This window comes from Juglans microcarpa x Juglans regia, chromosome 3S (assembly GCF_004785595.1).
Source record: "Juglans microcarpa x Juglans regia isolate MS1-56 chromosome 3S, Jm3101_v1.0, whole genome shotgun sequence".
NCBI classification, from domain to species: Eukaryota; Viridiplantae; Streptophyta; class Magnoliopsida; order Fagales; family Juglandaceae; genus Juglans; species Juglans microcarpa x Juglans regia.
In genome coordinates, this window is record NC_054599.1 from 22,924,314 (window position 1) to 22,946,480 (window position 22,167).

The 22,167-nt window shown below is 35.8% G+C and overlaps 2 protein-coding genes across 2 annotated transcripts; both read left to right on the plus strand.

The window, feature by feature from the left end:
• Positions 1-8,688: 8,688 nt before the first annotated feature.
• On the plus strand, positions 8,689-10,743 carry LOC121257510 (heterodimeric geranylgeranyl pyrophosphate synthase small subunit, chloroplastic-like). Its single transcript, XM_041158533.1, has 2 exons — positions 8,689-9,215; positions 9,831-10,743. Exons 1-2 carry the CDS (start codon positions 8,871-8,873, stop codon positions 10,494-10,496), a joined length of 1,011 nt encoding a protein of 336 aa, XP_041014467.1. The 5' UTR covers positions 8,689-8,870; the 3' UTR covers positions 10,497-10,743.
• A 7,746-nt stretch (positions 10,744-18,489) lies between these two features.
• Positions 18,490-22,167, plus strand: LOC121257509 (F-box/LRR-repeat protein 10-like). The gene is made up of 4 exons (XM_041158532.1): positions 18,490-18,727; positions 19,049-19,257; positions 19,585-19,678; positions 20,635-22,167. Exons 1-4 carry the CDS (start codon positions 18,554-18,556, stop codon positions 21,943-21,945), a joined length of 1,788 nt encoding a protein of 595 aa, XP_041014466.1. The 5' UTR covers positions 18,490-18,553; the 3' UTR covers positions 21,946-22,167.

The following is a 22,167-nucleotide window of genomic DNA, read 5'->3' on the forward strand; positions in this document are numbered from 1 at the left end:
GTCCAATTTATTTATCCTTCAAGGGGGGTTTTAGTTGAAACGGTTAACTGAAACTAACAAAGAAGTTGTACGTAGACCTGGTCTTGAACTGGAAGCCATGAGGCAGTGAGAATAACAAATATTTTGTTGGGGGGGGGGGGGGGGGGGGGGGGGGGGGGGGGGGGGGGGGGGGGGGGGGGGGGGGGGGGTGCGGTGAGATTGTATATTCTTAGCAATACAATTAGGATGGTGAAAAGAGAGAAGATTATGATTTTCTTTTATATATTTGCAAGGCTGCCCTAGGTTCTCGTTTTCCACTCAAAGCCAAATAGCTGATGCAATGCAAACAGCTTGGGTTCTTAATTCTTATCACAGCTTTCATGTTATATATCCTTTTGCACAGCTCAATGCTAAGGATTTTGAGGGAGGAAGAATCACTGCTTCTGCCTCAAAGAATCTATTTGCTCAAGAGGAGCCTGCCTTTCCTCTGAGTCTCAGCTAGCTGCCCCTGGACTAACACAAACTCATCCCTGGACTCTTTTAAGGGATTCGTCTAGGTGCCACCAACCCAAAGAGCGGTGATACAAGCATGATCAAGTGCATGCTTGCCAGCTAGCTCGATATATATATATATATATATATATATATATATATATGTTCTAGATATATAGAATATTTAGTACGGGATCGAGAAAACCAACAAAAATCAAGAAACAAAGGATACAAGGTAAATAATGGATCGAGTCATTGGAGTGGTCCGAACATCACATGATTAGTTTCCGCCAAGAAACAGCACCCCACATGAAGTATGGGTTTTTTGCTCTTTTTTTTCTACGTCTTCTCGGTTCACCTAGTCAGTGAAAAAAATACAAAAGCATCAGCGATTGATGTACGTGGTTAATATAAACTAGTAAACCAGCATGAGCACCTAGAAAGACAATGACAATGGAGCATATATATATATATATATATATATATATATAGGGGTGTTCATCCGGGTTCCAACCCGGGTCTACCCGGACAGGGACCCGGGTTTCAAACCCGGGCCGGAACCCGGGTAAATCCTGGTTGAACCCGGATTTTTTTTTTTTTTTTACACAAAAGTTTTTTTATTATTAATTGGACTTCAAATATTACATTGTTTGAACTAATTTGCTAAGAATATTACAAAACACGTACATTACTTTAATTAAACTCTAATACACAATAAGAAATTTTTCCAGCATTACTTTTCAGTGCCACAACATAGGCAGCACCATTTTGGCAAAGAGTTGTAGGTTTTGCTAGGGGGCTTCTTCTTGGCAGGTGCATCAAATCCATAAAGTGCTTGCCTTCTGAAAACACATCCAGTCCTAACATATATGGGTCCTTGTAAACCATCTAAGCCTTTCATGTTGATCTGCTTTCAGTGGAGAAGTTAGACTTTGCAATAACAAAGAAGTGCATAAAAATACATAGTTAAACAAATAAGAAGAGTACACATACATCAAACCTTCTTTCCCAATGTGAGGTCCATCATGAAACACATGGCTTCTCTAAGTGCCTTATATAGAACAACAATTATTTACGATAAAGATCTGATGCCATAGTTGCAATTTGAGCAAACAAAGAAGCTATCATTGCTGGTGTCCAAACAAGTTCAGGTGTCTCTGTAGTCTGTTCAAGGGAAGCTACAACAGCCTCACCAGGACCATCCCTAATAATCGATACCATACAATCTGGAAGAAATCTTGCTAGCGTTATTGCAACTCTAGGCCCATGCATAGGCTACCCAACAAGTTTCACCAACAATGAAGCCGCTGCTGCTCTTTGCTGACTTTATTATTCACAAATAGTAAAAATCCTCAAAGAAAAATGGGGAATTAGAAACGAAGTGTACAGAAGTAGTATAAATAATACAAGATGATGACTCATTATTCATGATGCAGTCATGAGCGGGGGTGTAGGAGGAATTCAGCTGTAGAGATATTATTTTTTCTCAGCAACATGAAGGTATGTTAATATCCACTTATGGGCATATAAATATCTTGTGTCCAAAACAGCCACAACATGTACAAGACAAAAGTTGATACAACGCGGACAAACTTGAGAATCCCTGCAGTATTCAATGGCACCACTTATTCAAGATGATGACCTCCAACTACAGTTTCTCACTTACCCGTAAGAAGAAAAGAATATCACACAATTATACATACCAGCACCATAAAACTCAATAGATGGTTTTACTTTTACTGTTCCACCCCATTCCAAGAACCAATAGTGAATACGGGAAAAAAAGTCACATGGCCATATTACAGAAACAAATGCAATCCAGCGTACTTACTCAGATCCAATCTGAAAGAAACAAATTGGTGAACTTATGATAATAAAGGAAAAGTCACTTACCATAGTTCTGGCGCACCATGGTAAACTTATAAATGGCCTTTATTAGGGAACCAACTATCTAATGTTATTTTTAAGATGAATACACAGCCTATCACTTTGACAGTTCAAGTTAAAGTACTATATATATATATAGATTGTCTTAGTACTATATATATATATATATATATATATATATTCTATCAGCCAATCATCAATATCTGCAAATGAAAAATGAAATAAGTTAAGATGAAGAATAAATTGCTCGTCATAAGTTGCTTCGACCAGCTTATTGTATTTTACATTATTTTGATCAAATACCGTATATACAAGAAATTAGTTTATCACAACTAATTAACTCTCGAATAATGTGTGTAATTTGGATCTTTCAACTTTGGCTTAAAAATGTCTCTAGCCAGTTAGAACAACACCCATCAAATAAAACCATTATCAACACCCATTAACTCCGATTATCAACATCCATTAACTCTGATTAAGCAGAGGCTTAGAGTCCACAAGCCACGGAAATCAATACCCATTAACTCCGATTATCAACAAATATAGAATCCATAAAAACCCAAACCATTATCAATCAAGTGATTACCCTATCAATTCCTCACGCACAAAATCATAGTTACAGGGAGAGAGAGAGAGAGAGAGAGAGAGAGAGAGAGAGAGAGAGAGAGAGAGTACCCAAACAAGTGAACAATGCCCTAGAGGGAAAGGCCGACGGAGACAGGGATGCAGCGACGGAGATGCAGCGAGGACGAGCGGCGGATGGTTATGGGGTCATGGCTCACGGGGTCACAGTGATGGAGGCAGGGGTTAGGGTTTCTGTATTTTCGCAGAGTAATGAGAGAGCGAGAGAGACAGGGGGGAGAATATAACCGGTTTTTATTAAAAAAAATAAAGATCCTGGTACCCGAGTTTGAAACTCGGGTTTCAAACCTGTACCCGGACCGGATTGGTCCGGGTTTTCAAACCCGGGTTCCGGCCCGGGTTTCATCCGGGCCAAAACTCGAAACCGGAACCCAGTTTTTCGAATTCCGGACCGGGCCGCATTTTGATGAACAGTCCTATATATATATATATATATATATATATATATGTCACAAAGTTATGATGATCAGAGTAGTTTTAAGAATTAGGACAAGAGTATATTAAAATTTAAGACTGCTTTTGAATGTTAAGATTATCTCAAATTATTTGTGAATAATGATTAATAATTTATAAATAATAATGAATTGAAAATATTTAAGGACGTTGATACGTCCACACAGAGGATGAAATCCTATTGTGATCATTTAAAATCTTTTTATTTTTATTTTTTTTTAACTTTTACATTTACCATTTTTTAAAACTATTTAGATAATTTTTACAAAAAATTAAATATTCATTTAAAAAAACTTACTTAATCACTACGTAAAAAAAAAAAAAAAAAAAAAAAAAGTCGGCCACCTTATGTGGAAAAAGCATTTCCCCAACAGATTGTCATACGGGGAAAAACCAACAAAAGCTGCCATTCAAATAGATTTAAAATTGAATTTATTTTTAAGTTGTTGAATAATTATATTTTTTTTTAATTTATTGTACAAAAATATAATTGAATTAAACATATATTAACTTTTTTATTCTATTCAACAAAAATTTCAAAAAATTGAAAATAAAACATGTAGTTCTTTTATTTTCTTTAGTTGAATAAAAAAATTAGGAGATTAGTGAATATTTTGTATTAAATTTGCGGTGGTGTAGAAAAAACTCCATTTGTCATGTGCTTATAACTTAATGATCTTTTTTATCTTCTTTGTATGCGAGGTAAAAGGATGTCAACAATTGAATTTGAGGCTAAATACATAAATTATTACATGTTTAATGAAATTAAGGTCCCGTTTGGATAGTAAATTGAGATGAGATGAATTTAGATGGTTTATAAATAGTAATTAGATTGTTGAATTGAGATGAGATGACGTGGTTTTTAAAAATCTTGTGTTTCTATTTGGAAGTGAGATGAGATGTTTTTAATTTTTTAAATATTTGATAAATGTGGGTCCCACCAATCATTGCATAGTATTTGTAATGATTTTGTTTTATTTATAAATAAAGTAATAGTAATTAATAAATTATATGTCCGAGAAATCTAATTTTTTCTTGAAATAATTTTATTTTTTATGATGAAACGACTAATCCATTTTATTTGATAACTTGAACAAAAGTATTTAAATGTTTCTAATGTTGTTCAATAGATGAAGAAAATATTAATACATCATCTATATAAACTATCGAAAAATGAGTGAAATGGGTAAATATTTCGTTCATAATATTTTGAAATTCGCTAGGGGCATTTTTTAATCCAAAAGGCATAACATTCCATTCAAAATGTCCGAAGGGAACTGTAAAAGCTGTCTTATATCGGTCATTTTCAGCAATTTGGATTTGTCAAAAGTCACTTTTCATGTCAAATTTTGAGAATACTGTAGCATCATATAATCGGAATAATAAATCTTTTTTATTAGGAATTGGGTATCTAATCCATTGTAATAACTTATTTAAGGGTTTATAATTTATTACCAGACGAGGAACTTCTCTTTCTAATTCTGTTTGTTTTTTTACATAAAAGGCAGCACAACTCCATGGTGATTTACTTTTCATTATTAATCCTTTTGTTTTTAAATCATTAATTTCTTTTTTGCAGTATTCTAATAATTCATTATTCATTTGGATAGGTCTAGCTTTGGTTAGAATATTTTTCTCATAAAACTCTTTTTCATAGGGTAATTCAACTATATGTTGTTTTCTGTTCTAGAAAGCATTAGGCATGTTAGAGCATACTTCATTTTCGATTATAGTCTTAAAATTATCAATTTTTTGGGTTAATAACGGGTCTTTTAACTATTCTTGAATTCTTTTATATTTTAATTCTTGTTTTAAAAAGTTTATCTGGTTTTCTTTTCTTCTAATTCTATTTTTTGATAGAAAATTAATTTCTCTGGTCAATAAGACTTCTTTTAAAGAGTTAGTTTCTTTTGATACTGGAGGAAATAGGAATTTAAATTGAATTTCTTGTCCAAATATTTTAGTAAAAATCCCTTCTTCTGTTACAGAGAAAGGGTAAAGTAGGGCAAGAAATGGATTTTCTAATATTACTTTAGTATTAATATTTTTTACTAAAATGAATGTTGTTTTAAAACAAATTCTATTATTACAGATATGTGCATTGGATAATTTATAATTTATATTCAATTTTGTTCCATTGGCTTGGGATAATGTTTCTTTTATTTTTTTAAAATATTTAGAATGTATTAATTCCTCTTGTATACAATTTAAGTATGCTCCTGTATCTAATAGGACAATTGTAGTAAAAGATAATTATTGATTAATTGAAGCTGTTACTTCAGCATACCATTTTTGAAAATTTATCTTATCAAGAATATTAATGAAATTGTCTGTTTCATCTTTTATAACTAATGTTGAACATTCTCCTTGCTCTATTTTATGTTCTTTATCGTGAAGATTTTTTCCGTTTTTCTCTATTTTTAATAATATAATTTCTTGTAATAATTGTTCATTTGAAACTTCTAATTTAAGATTGAATGTTTTTAAATTTCTAATTTCTTGTTTTATCTCATTGATTTCTAGTTGTATATCTTGAATCGTAATTTTCTATTTGTCAGTTTTAAATTTTCCTATTATTTCTGAAAAATTATAAGGTGTTGAGGATGACGTTACTGAAGTATTTTGATTATTAAAAGTATCTTTTAGCTTTTCTAAGTAATCTTTTCTTTCTTGAGGGTTGTTGATTTTGTTACAGATATAATTATCCTTATTTAGACAATTACAAATATGTACTTCATCTTCTTCTGATTCACTATTACATTTTATAATATATTTCGTAATAATATATTTCATTTTTATAATATATTTCGTAATAATATTATAAGATGATAATATTTTTATAAATTTAAATTATTTTGAAGAAATATCTTATAAAAATATTTTTATTTAAAATTTAATTAATTAAAATATTATAAAAAAAATATTGTGAAGGACGCAGGGATACGATGACGCCTGTGAGGTTTGGGAAAAAGGTAGAGTGTGGGGAAGGCGTTGGAAAGAAAAACTGACGATGAGATGATTTTCTATGGTGCTTGAAAAAGATGACTTCGTTTTCTCTCGTTTTCATTTAAAATCTACATCAACTCATCCTATCTCATCATTACAACTTTATCAAATTTTCACATAAAATATAATAAACAATTTAACTTTTTCATATCTCAAAATAACTTTTTCAAATTCCCACAAAAAATATAATAAGTAATTCAATTTTTATTTTACTATTCGTAAACCATCTCAATACATCTCAACTCATCTCTGAATCCAAATCGCTCTATCTGCAAATTATAAATGCGTTGACAGTACTTTGGTGAAACACAATTTAAAATCATCTCAACAATCTTAAAATGATTGTTTAGATACAAAAGCAACTATCCGTATGATCAGAGTTTAGATGGTTTCATCTCACCGCTATATCCAAACTGGACCTAAATTGATTCATATCGTATTTTTATTTATATTAGTCAATGAATTTACTTTATAATATTTTATACATGACATTATATGCTTGAATTGCATTATATATAGCCATTAATATTTTTTTGTCAATATTAAAATAATTAATTCAAAATTATTATAAATCGTTCAATTCAATTTGTTGAATTATCCAACTACTTACCCAATTGGGCAATTTATTAATGTTGGTTTAGATAGTGAGTTGATGTGATACTTCATATGATATGAATAAGGGTAGGTGGTGTATGAGATCCCACATTGCTTGGGAAGGAGAAATTTTTACTCTTTATAAGGTTTCAATGGGGCTCCAATTGTATTATTGACTAGTCATTTTGGAGAATAGGCTATGTGGTTTGAGCCTTCTATTGGAGTGTTATAAATGGTATCAAAGCCTATCCCAACCAGAAATGTGGGACTTGAGTCGTGCCACCTACAATGGACAGGCCCGACGAGGACGTTGGGAATTTAAGGGGGATAGATTGTGATATCCCATATGATATGAATAACGGTAGGTGGTGTATGAGATCCCACATTGCTTGAGAATGAGAAGTTCTTGCTCTTTATAAGGTTCTAATGAGGCTCCAATTGTATCATTGACTAATCCTTTTGGAGTATAGGTCATGTGGTTTGAGTCTGTCATTGGGGCGTTACAATTGAGATGGTTTATGAATAATAGTGAGATGATTTGTCAATAGTAATGAAATAATTTGAGTTAAAATATTTTATGGAGTTTTGAAAAAAATATTCTTAAAACTTTTGAGTATTTGAGGTTAAATGATTTTTCATTATTATTTTTTATCTAGGTTAGTTTTTACATTTAAAATGTGGAGGGAGACATTACAACCACATCAGCATCAATATACAAGAGACACTGTGAATATTAAAAAAATATATATATGGGGGATGGTACAAATTTTTTGGTAGTTGAAAGATGCAAATATATATATTAAAAATGAGTAAAAAAACCATTTAAATGATATAGAAAAATAATAAATAAGCTATAGTAGATTACGTTTAAAAAATCATTAGCTAAAATAAATAAACTAACTTTTGGTTAGTTATTATGAATAGCAATTTAGGTAGGTATGCTCTATTAACCAATTTAATAAATAAGAAAATTATTTGAGATTGGTTCCGTTTAATTCAATTGCTTTCAATTGAGCTGTTTAGATAAGTGGTTTGTAAATATAAAATTATAATAAAATATTAAACCAGATAACGTTTCGACCCAACTCATATAAATTTAAATAACTTTATATATATATATATATATATTACTCTTTATAATATCATTTTATCTTTATAAATATAATATTTTAGATTTTTCGAAGGTAACGGATGGTTATGTTCCTTTTTTTTTTTTTTTGAAATGAAGATGGTTATGTTCCTAATTCAATATGCATTATTTGATATGAATTCTTATGAATATAATAGTCCATGTATGCATATATTAATTATTTAAAAGCTATTGATAAAATCTCAATTTATTTATTAAAATTTAAAGATAAAATTACAATATATAATTTAAAGAAAAATGTTATTCCCAAGTCTTGTTGAATACATTTATTAAATTTCTTATATGATATAATTTAATTTAAAAGATAAATTTTAAATTTTAGATTTTATAAATCAAATTTTATTTCAAATTAAATAAATACTTTATTACCCCACTTATAAATAAAATTTTTATTTATATAACTTGAATTTAACTGGTTTTACAATAAAAATTAATTGATTATAACTGATCATGACAACTCGTTCCAATATATAATTGTCCGTAGGCCAGCACTCACCCTCAGGCCTTAACTGCAGCAGCTCAACCTCCAAACTTGACTGACATTTCCACCGTTCAAATCCCACGGAGAAGAAGCAGAGTCCCATTGATAGACAGATAAAGATACTTCGATACAGAGAACGAGCTGTTAAGGATAGTGAAAGAGGGAGAAAAAAAGGCTAAGAAAACAATGGTATTCTCGACTCTAATACCATCCGCATCCCATCTCTACCTGCCTAGAAGAATGCCCACAAACCTTAAATCGTCCCCAATTCGCTGCTCTTCTTCTTCCTCTTCTTTGGTTTCGGCCCAGTTCGATCTGAAGGGATACTGGACAACCTTAATTGGGGAAATAAACCAGAAGCTGGACGAGGCGATTCAAGTGCAGTACCCGGAGAAGATCTACAAGGCCATGCGGTACTCCGTGCTGGCCAAGGGGGCCAAGCGCGCCCCACCCGTCATGTGCGTCGCCGCCTGCGAGCTCTTCGGTGGTAACCGCCTCGCCGCATTTCCCACGGCCTGCGCCCTCGAAATGGTTATGCTTTTCTCTTATGTTTCGTTTTTATATTTCTTCTCATTCCACTTTTAATTTACGTGTCTTAAAGATAATTGGCGTCTGGATTTTTGCTTGTGGAATCAAAGAAAGTACTTTCCCGATTTGGATATAGTTGCATCAGTCGGATGCCTTCTTATGCAATTCGTTTTTTTTCTATTTTCTAATGACATTTGGTTTTCCAGAAATCAATGTTTGGCCAAAACCAAAACCAGCTTGTTTGAGAATCTGTTCAAGAAACCTTACTAGAACCCCTGTTCGGGCCGTATTTGTTTGTTGAAACGTACATAAAAAAGAAAAACTAATTGTGATTGTGGAATCTTACTTGAACACCTGTCCGGGCTGGGTTTGTCTGAGGCCTTGTTTGTTGACTAAATCGGATTTGATTAGAATTCTAAGTGCTTGATTTCCACTTGAAAGGCATTTAAATTTGGGAATTCCAAATTCCAATATCAAAGGAAGTAATTCAAGATTTGAAAGGCATTTAAATTTGTGAATTATCTAAAAATATTTTGCATAGTTGTTCTTTCTCAGCGCAACAGTAATATACACCTATTTAATGAAAATGTCAATTCATTTCTCTTGGTTGGTAAACAGGTTCATGCAGCTTCATTGATACACGATGACCTTCCTTGTATGGATGATGACCCTTCCCGCCGAGGACAGCCCTCAAACCACACAATCTATGGTACTGACATGGCTATCCTTGCAGGGGATGCCCTCTTCCCCCTCGGCTTTCGTCACATTGTCTCCCACACACCTTCTGACCTTGTGCCTGATGCCCGTCTCCTTCGAGTGATCGCAGAGATTGCCCGAGCAGTAGGGTCAACTGGCATGGCCGCTGGGCAGTTCCTTGACCTCGAGGGTGGGGCCAATGCTGTTGAGTTTGTGCAAGAAAAGAAGTATGGGGAAATGGGTGAGTGCTCAGCAGCATGTGGAGGGCTACTAGCTGGTGCTGAAGATGAGGAAATACAGAGATTGAAGCGGTATGGGAAGGCTGTTGGGGTGTTGTATCAGGTAGTAGATGAAGTTTTGAAAGAGAAAATGAAGAACAAGGAGGAAAAGGAAGAGGCAGAGAAGAAGGGGAAGAGTTATGTGGGATTATATGGGGTTGAGAAGGCAATGGAGGTGGCAGAGGAGCTAAGGACAAAGGCAAAGAAGGAATTGGATGGGTTTGAGAAGTATGGTGAAAGTGTGGTACCTCTTTATAGCTTTGTGGATTATGCTATTGATAGAGGTTTTAGTGTTGGTGATGCAAGTTAGTGATGGAATTCAGGCCGCTGAATTTGGCTTAGCTGAGGACGCCAAGATTTCCACCGGTACTCAGTTGTGAATCATTGTTGGTATTTGGCCTCACAGCCTCTGAGTTTCCTTTGTTCCTTTCCTTTTTCTTTTTTTTCCCCTTCCTCACTATGCATTAGAGTTGTTTGGAGTCTGGTGACAGCAAAAGTGTAATGTGGATGGATCCAAATAAAGAATAAAGGGATAAATAACAAGGAATTCAAGACTGGTAATTCTGATTTATATTTATTGATTTTTTTTTTTTTGGGGGGGGGGGGGGGGGGGGGGGGGGGCAGATAGAGGAGGGAAGTGGCTGTTGCTTGCCTTGAAGTTCGAGTAGTCTGATTTCTTGTCCCAACTATACTTTGTGCCATTCAAACTTAAGAGTATTGCAACGAATCTTGTTCACACACTGACACAAGACATCGATACTTCCATAGTAACCTTGCCAAAGGAATACCTTACGAGGATATTTGACATATCACTTTCATTTATTTAATGATATTTTTAGACAAGTTTCATAATTATACAGTTATTAACTAAAGAAGGGATAAAAATTATTTGAGTTAATCTTCCAACCGGTCAGCTCGTTTATCTCCAAATAATAGCCTTCCAATGGGTGTGTTTCACGTTGCCTCCTCACTTTATATGCCATGTGCCCCCAATGCATGAGATCACATACGCTGAGTCATCTCTCATCCCCTCTCCATTCTCTCCCACAGAACCCAGACGACAAATCCAGCTTACAGATCTCCCCATCTTCGCCACTCTCTTCGCCCCCTCTCTCCGTCGTTGCTCTTGTCCCCCCTCTTCCATTGCTTCTGACCCATGCTACTGATTCTCGCACGAAAGTAGTACAGAATTTACATGTCATGAGCCAGAGTTCATTTTATGGACTAGATATTAAAGGTGGTAGTTTATGCAATGCAGAGAATTTCAGGCATTTTGCAGCCACAAGTGCCGTCAGAAACAGATTAGCCTCGACACGGAAGAACAATATTACTGTGAGAAGCAAATCAACATAAATGAGGAACAGAAATTATGAGATTCTTCTGCACTTAATTTACACGGTCGTGTCAAAACTATTTGGATTCTCATCATGTTTAGGCATATCTTTTAATATTATGGCACAGGCACTTGCTTTAGGATCAAAAGTTCTATATATATGTCACCAATTACTAGAATAAACTAGCGATACATTTTTTAGTTTTGAATTTAGATCTTCGAAATAAGTAAAGATATTTAATTTCCCATTTGAATATATATGTTCAGAATACTTTTTCATACAAAGACAAAGCACATCGATCACGATCATATATCCCACCAAATCTTCAGAACATACAACCGACAAAAAGAATGCATGAAAAATTTACAGGGATAAATACTTTACCGAGAAACAAACAGAAAGAGATAACTATTACCCCATACCTATTTTGGGATTTTGGAATACTTAGGCGATGGATACTCTCAGAGAGAAAAGCTTTGAGGGAACCCGAGGTTCAAAGCAAAGTTAAGAATTCAATTTCGGTGATTGTTTCAGTTGAGGTATTGGAACGGAATATTTCGATACTGTCATGTTTCAGTATACTGTTTTGAGATAGTCGTTATATAAATATATATATATATATATAAACATTATATTACAAAATAATATCAATACAAGTTTTCAAAATATATATACATAAAAAACTCAATTTTAAATATAAATCTTTAAAATATACGTATTTAAAAACTGAAAAGCTATGCTTTTTATGTTGACTCTACGAACCCTGAGTTCATTTTTCACTTCCTCCGTATAAAGACCAAAGAGACTCTTTTTATAAAAACAACAATTAATCCCCGGCACAAAAAAGTACATTGAGTTCCATTGCAGATCATTGCCTTTTTACTAAGGGCATTCCCTTTTTCTTCATTTCCACGGCAGGCTAAGAGAAAATCATGGAAAAAGCTATTGACACAATCAAATCTGATTCTCAGGATTTTAATTTGCCCAAAATCAGTCAAGGAATCATCACCTTATTTTTAGCCATAGTTATTAATTTGTAAATATTAATTATTTCCTTATATTTGTTTATTTTCATATTTAGTCTGACTTCTTGTATCTATTTAATCAGCAGTGTATCATTGTAATTGACAAGTTATTGAAACAAAGTTATTCAGTTTTTCACATTCTTGACATGAAATCAGCCTAAACACGATCCCTACCCCACCCGAGCCCTCCATGGCCTCCTCTACCTCTTCCTCTTCCGTTGTCCCCTCCCCATATATTTTCTATCATTCTGATTCTCCTAGCCTAATCATTGTCTCTGGTCTCCTTACAAGAGATAATTTTCCAAAATATCAAAAAGCCATGACCTGCGTGCTCAATGCCAAGAATAAACTCGGCTTTGTCGACTACTCTCTCCCTACCCCTAATTCTAGTTCTCCCGAATACAAACAACGGAACCAAACCAAGGACATGGTCCTTACCTGGATTTTGAACTCCATCAGTCTATCTCTAGCTAACTCCCTTGAATATCACACAAACCCAAGCGAAGTTTAGGTTGACCTCCAATCTAGTTTCAGCCACGGCAACAATGCCTGTCTCTATCACCTCAAGCGTGCCCTCTCCTCTCTACAACAAAATACCAACTCCATCCATGAATATTACAACCACATTAAACAAATTTGGGATGAATTAAGTCATCTTCAAAACATCAATAATCTCAAAGATATGCAAAAACAAACCAATGATGAGTGTGTCTTCCAATTTCTCCATGGCCTAAATGATTCATTTGCCCAACTCAGAACCTAAATCCTAGCTATGGACCCACTTCCTCCCATCATCAAGGTTTTTTCTATTTTGTTTCAGGAAAAGGGTGCCTCTTTCAGCTCCAACCACTACCGTCGGATTCCATGGTTTTCGCAGCCGCCACCTCCAGCAACCCACGGAGCCACCTTCGCTACACCAAATGCGGCAAAACGGGCCACACCCGAGACTGCTACTGGAGGGTTGTTGGATACCCACCTGGAAGTGATCAACGCTCTAAGTCATGCTCCTCCATTATGGGCAAACCACCGCCTAGCCCAGCTCTGGTAGTCAATCAAGTCTCTTCCTCTTCCGATTCGTCGCCTCTCCTTGGATTGACGCCGAAACTTTACAAAAAATTGATGGATCTGCTGAACCCTACGCCCATCTCCACCAACTTTGTCGATAATGCTATTTCTTCTTCCCCCTCCTTCGATAGCCACTGTGATTGGGTCATGGACAGCGCCGCTAGCGCCCACATATGCCATGACCGGCGTGCCGAATGGCCATACCCTTTCTATTAAGGGTATCGACAATTGTCATTTATCCCCTTCCTTTACACTTTTAAATGTCTATTTTATCCCTGATTTTCATTTTAATCTCTTATCTGTCCCTCAGCTTACCACTAACACAAATTGTATTGTTTCTTTTTCCTCCAAAAATTTTTCCTTTCAGGACCCACAGTTGACGAAGCTGATTGGAGTGGGCGATTTTTGCAATGGGTTTTATGTGTACCAACCCAAGTTTTGGTTTTTTCCATGCAATCCTCTACTAATAAAAACTTATGGCACCGACGCCTAGGTCATCCTTCCCGTCTTTGTTTTCCTCAATTATTTAATAATTCTCATGTTGTTTCGGATTGTGATATTTGTGCTCGTTCCAAGCACACACGTTTGTCTTTTTCCTCTAATGATAATAAAAGTATTTTTGCTTTCAATAGAATATTTTGTGACATTTGGGGTGGTTACCACACTTCTTCCATTTGTGGTTCTCATTATTTTCTCACTATTGTCGATGATTTTTCCCGTACCACTTGGCTCTATCTTATTCATTATAAATCTGAGGCATATACCAATCTCATGCATTTCTTTGCCCTTGTCCAAAATCAATTCAATACCACGGTCAAAAAAATTCGAACTAATAATTGCCAAGAATTTCTTTCGCACAAATTTCAAATGTATCTTCATAATCACGGCATTATCCATGAATATACCTGCGTTGAAACCTCCCAACAAAATGGCGTTAAACACCTCTTGAATATTGCTCATAGTCTTCGTTTTCAAGCCCACTTACCCCTCAGATTTTGGGGCGAATGTGTGCTCACTGCGGCATTTCTCATTAATCGTACACTCAATTGCAGTCTTCAAAATAAATCTCCTTTTGAACTTCTATTCAACACCATTCCAAACTATACTCACCTTCGTGTGTTTAGTTGTCTATATTACGTCCAAACCCTCCGTGCTCATCGAGATAAATTCTCTCCCCATACCTCAAAATGTATCTTTCTTGGCTACCCCAGTGACCACAAAGCATACAAACTATATAATTTCGACACCCAAACCATCTTTTTTTCTCGCGATGTCACCTTTTATGAAGACATCTAACCCTTTCAAGATCTTCCCGATATTTCTCACCCATCTTTCCCTATCCTTCATTTACTCATTCCCGAACCTCCCCTACCAACCTCACCCCCCACCTCCTACTATCACTCGGACCCTCTCTCTATTCCTATCATAGAACCTCCCTCCACTTCTTTTTGTCCTCGTCGCACTACTACTCGACCAGCTTATCTCTAGGATTATGTTTGTCCGACACTACACACAAGGCCCACGACATCATCACTCATTGCATCAACCTTAGGCACTGCTCACCCTTTATATGTTTTTCTTTTTTATTCTCGTTTTTCACTTTCTCACCTTACATATTTATATTCTCTCACCACTTCTGTTGAACCTTCTTGCTATTCTACTACCTTTCATCATTCTCATTGGCGCGAAGCAATGTCTAATGAGCTACGTGCTCTTGAAGCCAATTTCACCTAGACATTTGAACCCCTCCCTCATGGAAAAGAACCCATCGGTTGCAAATGGGTTTTTAAAACCAAACTCAAAGCCGACGGTTCAGTTGAAAGATATAAAGCTAGCCTAGTTGCAAAAGGCTACGCTTAAGTTGAAGGTCTCGATTATCATGAGACTTTTGCACATGTTGCAAAAATAACTATTGTCTGGTGTTTGTTAGCTGTCGCTGCCACTCAATAATGGATCATTCACCAACTTGACGTCAACAATGCCTTCTTCCACGGTGATCTTGATGAAGAAGTGTACATGACACTACCTCCCGGATATTGTCCTAAGGGAGAGACCCATCTCTACTGCCTCCGTAAATTCCTCTACGGCCTCAAACAAGCCTCCCGCAACTGATTTTTTAAACTAACCGTTGTGCTTTTTGACACAGGTTTTACTTAATCTCAAGCAGATCACTCTTTGTTCGTCTTGGTCAACACCGCGAGTATCACCGTTGTGCTTGTCTACGTTGATAATATTCTGGTTGCTAGAAATGATCTCTCCCAAATTGAGGTCTTCAAACGTGCTCTCTCCACCAATTTCAAAACCAAGGATCTTGGCCCCCTCAAATGTTTTTTTGGTCTCGAAATTGCTCGTTCCCAAAAAGACATCTTCCTTAACCAACGAAAAATATGCTCTTAATATTCTGAATGACAGTGGCTAGCATGGCGCCTGAGTCGCTTATTTTCCCATGAAACAAAATTTGAAGCTCACCAATCAAGATGGCGCCTTTCTTTCTGATCCAAGCGCCTATCAACCAGTGTTTTAAATTTCGTACCGTACTGGCCGGTAAGGTCAAAATTTTTTGTACCGGCCGGACGGCCGGTACAGGTACTATACCCGTCTCGTACCGGCATCAATTTCGGCCTGTTCGAGCCTAGATTTTGGCCTGTATTCTTTTTTCATTTTTTTAAACTACAAGCATATTTTTTAACCCTCAATTCATACTAGACTATTTAGAAATTTATATATATGTATTTATATATAATTTATTTATATATAGACTATTATTTTGGAATATAATTTATATATATATAATTTATTTATATATCGACTATCTCAAAATGTTATCCCGAAACACTATCCCGAAACGGTACCGGTACCGAAATATTTCGTTCCAGTGCCTTGACCGGTACGGCGTCCGGTACGGTATTCAAAACATTGCTATCAACGATTCGCTGGCCGACTCATCTACCTAACCATCACTCGTCTTGATATTGTCTTCGCCGTGAACATCCTCAGTCAATTTATGCATGCTCCCTGTCTTCTTTACATGCAAGCCGCCACTCGTGTTCTTCGATACATCAAAGGCAGTCCAGGCCAAGGCATTTTCTTTCCGTCCTCCAACCCCTTACATGTTATGGCTTATACTGATTATGATTGGGCCAGCAGTCCCACTACTTGCTGCTCCACCACCGGTTTTTTCATTCAGCTCGGCACGAGTCATATTTCATGGTGCACAAAAAAACAGACGACCGTAGCCCGTTCTTCCGCCAAAGCTGAATCTCTTGTCATGGCCATCACCACATGCAAGCTTATCTGGTTGAAACAACTCCTAACTGATTTTGGTATTCCTCATCCTGAGCCATTCAGTTTGCATTGTGATAATCAGTCTGCTCTGCACATTGCCCATAATCTTGTGTTTCATGAACGCACCAAATATATTAAAATTGATTGCCACATTATTTGAGACAAGATCCGGTCTGGACTCCTCACTACGGTCCATACGTCATCACATGAACAAATTGCAAACATCTTCACTAAAGCCTTAGGCAGAGAACTTTTTTATCATTTTTTATGCAAGTTGGGCATTACGGATCTTCATGCGCCAACTTGAAGGGGAGTATCAGGATTTCAATTTGCACAAAATCAACCAAGGAATCATACCATATTTTTAGCCATAGTCATTGATTTATAAATATCAATTATTTTCTTACATTCGTTTATTTCCATATTTAGTCTGACTTCTTGTATCTATTTAATCAGTAGTGTATCATTGTAATTGACAAGTTATTGAAATAAAGTTATTCAGTTTTTCATATTCTTGATAAAGTTGTAGTTGTTTCATCAATTCTAAGACTGTTGCATGAAAAATGAATAAGAAAGGCTAGAATTTTTTCGTTATAGCATTTTGGATGGGAATGAGCATTTCGGCTGGAACTGACCAAAACAAGTCAGAACAATCGAAATTTAATCAAGAACGAAATATCCACCTTCACCGTGCCAATCACTGTACCGGTATGGTGGCAAATTCCAACCGTTCCAACCGAAAAGGAACGAAAATTAAAATATTGATTGAAAGACGAAATAGATTGCTGAGATGGGTGACGGTAGAGATGGTGGAGGACGGCGGCAAGAGAAGAGAGTTGATTATGTTGAAGTCAAACGTGAGGAACGTAATGGGGCTTACGAATATGTGGTTTTGAAGATAAGATATTCCAGTGTGATGCACCTCTTTTGGCTTAATATGGAATATGTGACTTGTTGAAATTTTATTAGTGTCTGTTAAGGCCTCGACAGCAGCCCTACTGGTTCAAATCGGAACTGAAATTATTTCAATCCAAAACTTTGTGAGGAGAAGGCACGACACAAAATGGCAGAAAAGAAGTCTCCAAGCCCACTCAAAGTAGTGCTCGAACAACTTGTTTGCACTATTGGAGTGTTTCACAATTCTGTCAATAATAATAAAATAATTTAAGTTAAAATATTTGATTAAATTTTAAAAAATTAAAGAAAAAAATTAAATTAAAATATTATTAAATATTATTTTTATTTAATTTGTTTAAAATAATTATTTTAATTTTTAATTTTACTTTAAAATTTATAAAATTTAAGTATTAATTAGATAAAAAAATTAAAAATTAATTTATGTTTGAGCATATTTTAGAATAAAATTGTTAAAAATATTAAAAAATCTCCAGAAATTCTGTCTCGTTGTCTAAAATATTTTTAGTTAGGTTTGGACAGTGAGATGAAATGAGATAATTTTATATGAAAGTTGAAAGTTGAATAAAATATTATTTTTTAATAATATTATTATTTTAATATTTAAAAATTTAAAATTTTTTATTATATTTTATATAAAAATTAAAATTATTGAGCGATTATTAAATCAAACCGGGCCTTAAGCATTCGATACAGTGCCAGACAGGTAACCCAGACCCAGTGATCGAAACCCAAACCCGAGAATGGCGACTGGCGAAACCCGAGCGAAGAGTCTGGATCTCCTGCCGCCGGCAATCCTCGCCACCATTATGACGAAGCTCGACGTTGGATCGATCTGCTGCGCTGCGTCCACGTGTACCGCCTTCAGGACCTGCGCCTCTCAGATCCTCTCCTTCCTCCCCACCTTCCACCTCGTCGTGAGTAAAGTCCTCTCTCCTGATACCTCCTTAGAAGCCCTCTATTTGGATGCCGAGAATACGAGGGAAAATGGAGAAATAGAAGCCCTCTATTTTTGTCATTGTTATGCTTCTAAAATTGAAGGCAAAAAATCACAAGACAATCTTGCTCGGTGCTGAGAAAACGGAGAAATAAGATTTTAAAATTTATTTATTTGTTTGTTTAATTTCAAAGTTACTGTATTTTGCATCAACTTTTTATTCTCTTACATTTCCTTTTTCATTTATTATTAGCCAATTTAATTTTCGGTTAATTTTCTCCCTGGCGGATCGTTGTTGCAGGACATTGCTCCTTCAATAGATTTGCTGCGGCCTCTGTTGCAACCGTCAAACCCTTACCTGCGGAGCTTGAAGGTTGACTGCGATCGCCTTAACGATTCCGCAATCGAGCTCTTGCTTCGTCCTCCATTGCACGAACTTTGTCTGCACAACTGCACTGATTTTAGCGGGAAACTGCTTTCTGAGATTGGCAGGAGATGCCGGGATCTAAGGTTTCGCTCTCTCCGATCTATCCAACCGATTTTTGTTTGGTGCTTGTAACCTAGCTATAGGATTTTAATTGATTGTATCTCTTTAAGTTGTATGGTTGAGATGACGAAATCTTAGCTACTTTTTTTTTTTGTTTACAAAAAAAAAAAAAAAAAATCATTGTTAGTGCTTTAAGATTGGAGTTAACCGAAAATAATAATAATCTTAGCGGATGTTAATTCGTTAAAGAGACGTATACTTGATCTTTTGATTTATAATGGCATGGTTCAGAACCTGTTTCCTGCTTTTAAGTGGTGGGGTTGTTAGCTTTGGATGTTTAATTTCTTCAGGTCTCTCTGCTTGGGTTCAATGTCCGAATATAGAGTGCAGGCGATTGATATTTCTGATTTGAAGGAGTTGCTCCATGGTTGCACTCAGCTAGAAGTAAGGCTTAACTGCAAGAGTAATCAATAGAGAATAGTTTTTTTTTTTTTACCTTTTCTGAATCAGTATAAAGAAAACAAGTCCGTGTATTATTATATATTCAAACTAAGATCAGGTCTTATATGAGTAAGGTTTCTATGAAATATGTGTAGTCAATAAAGATTAATTATTGGGAAGAAAATGAATTAATCAAGTATAATATTCATTCAGAACATGCAAGCATAATATATAAGAAATAGTTTTAAGTATGTTTATAAAGAAGGGGAAAATGTAGTTCTTTAACAGATTAAAGTAACTTGTGATCAGTGCAATTATTAGTAAATACTTTTTTATCAGTTTATGTATACCAACTCAATGCCACAATCCCATTACTCTTTGTAAGAGCCCTCATTTATCTTTATAGATATTGTCTTAGAAATAAGGGCGTACATTACCACCATTTGGTTATTGACCTGGCTAAAATTTCGGATACAGAAAGGCTTGTTCGCTTTGATAAAATCCCCACTTCCTTATCTCATACGGCATTGGATAATATGGATACTTATCATATCTTAGTAACTATTTCATTTCATTCCACATTCTTGAAAGCTTTGTACTGAATGATTGGCTTGTGTTCACTACTCGGAAAGAAATTTGCACATACCTTATTTATTATGTCAGCTGCAATGCTATTGTGCATGGATGGAATGCACAATTCTCTCCTTCTTGGCCATTATCTGTTTTTTTGGGAGCCAGGGGGTGCAGAATAATAGACAAATTATAGTTCCGATCTTTATGCATTTCAGCACATTTGGACAATGCCATATACTGAAGTATTTTTGTAGATACTAGCATGCAGCCTAATCGGAGAAACTTAATCTCTCTTTCCATATTTACAGTACGTGCATGCTGTATCTGTGCCATTTTATTATTGTCTTATATGTGCCCTCTGATTTGTTTTATAACATTTTTGGTAGGCACTGAACCTGATGTTTGATGTTTCACTATTTCTTCATCATAACTCTGCTCAAGTTTGGGCTTTGGCATCTGAAAAACTCACCACTCTTGAGATCGGCTACATTCCTTCAGAAACGGTGACTGAGATGCTTAACCCAATGTTGGGACCCCATGAGTTGCCAAATCATATTCAACCATCCATATTGTCTAGCATTCAGAAATTGGGCCTATCAGTAGATTATATAACTGATGCCATGGTTAGTATTATATCTCAAGGTTTAGTCTCCTTAACCCATTTGGATCTTCGTGATTCACCATTAACTGAACCAGAAGTCGCACTTGACTTAACCAATGCTGGCCTTCAACAACTTAATCGGTATGGGAAACTGAAGCATCTCTCATTGGTCCGGCGCCAGGAGTTCATTGTTACATATTTCAGACGGGTAAATGATGTTGGAGTCCTCTTCATGGCTGATAAGTGTGCAGACATGGAAAGCATATGTCTTGGTGGCTTTTGTCGTGTTACAGACACAGGTTTCAAAACAATCTTGCATTCATGCTCCAGATTATACAAGCTTCGGGTGTCTCAGGGGACCCAGTTAACTGATCTTGTTTTTCATGACATCACTGCAACTTCCCTTACTTTGACGCACGTTAGCTTGATATTTTGTAATCTTTTGACCAATCACGCAGTCATGAATTTGGTATTCAACAAGGATATTAGAGTTCTTGACTTGAGAAATTGCAAAAACCTTGGGGATGAAGCGCTTCGAGCCATCAGCACTCTTTCTCAATTGAAGACTTTACTGTTGGATGGCTCTGATATAAGTGATGTTGGATTGTCATACTTGAGATGGGGGGTTATTGGTTCGCTTGTTAGATTGTCCATTAGACGGTGCAAGCGACTTACAGATAAATGCATTTCTGCTTTATTTGATGGTTCCTGTAACATGGAATTGCGAGAATTGGACCTATCAAATGTTCCTAACCTTTCTGATAATGGAATTTTGTTACTGGCAAAAAGTCGGGTTCCATTCTCTGAACTTCGAATGCGGTGTTGCCCACTCATAGGCGATACTGCTGTAATGGCATTAGCCTCAATGCAGGTTGATGAGGGCATATGGCATGGTAGCAGCTTGAGGTTGCTGGATCTATGCGACTGTGGTGGCATCACACAACTTGCATTCCATTGGTTAAAGAAACCTTACTTTCCAAGGTTGAGATGGTTGGGAGTTAGGGGAAGCGTGAATAGAGACTTGGTAGATGCCTTAGCTAGGAATAGACCATATTTGCATGTGGAATGCCATGGTGAGGAGCTGGAGGCTGATTGATGGGATCAGTCGGATGGTTTGTGGTTCGTACATGCTTGCTTGACTTATGATTAGGTGCATGACCATGTTGAGATGAGAGTGAGTATGACGAAGAAGAAATGGGGGATGCTGAAAACAATGTCTAATTAGTAGTGTACAAAAATAAGTTTTTTGTGTGTATTTAGGCATGCCTGTGACATTATCTTTTGCTAATAATGTTAATATGTAGAGGTGTAACTCTTT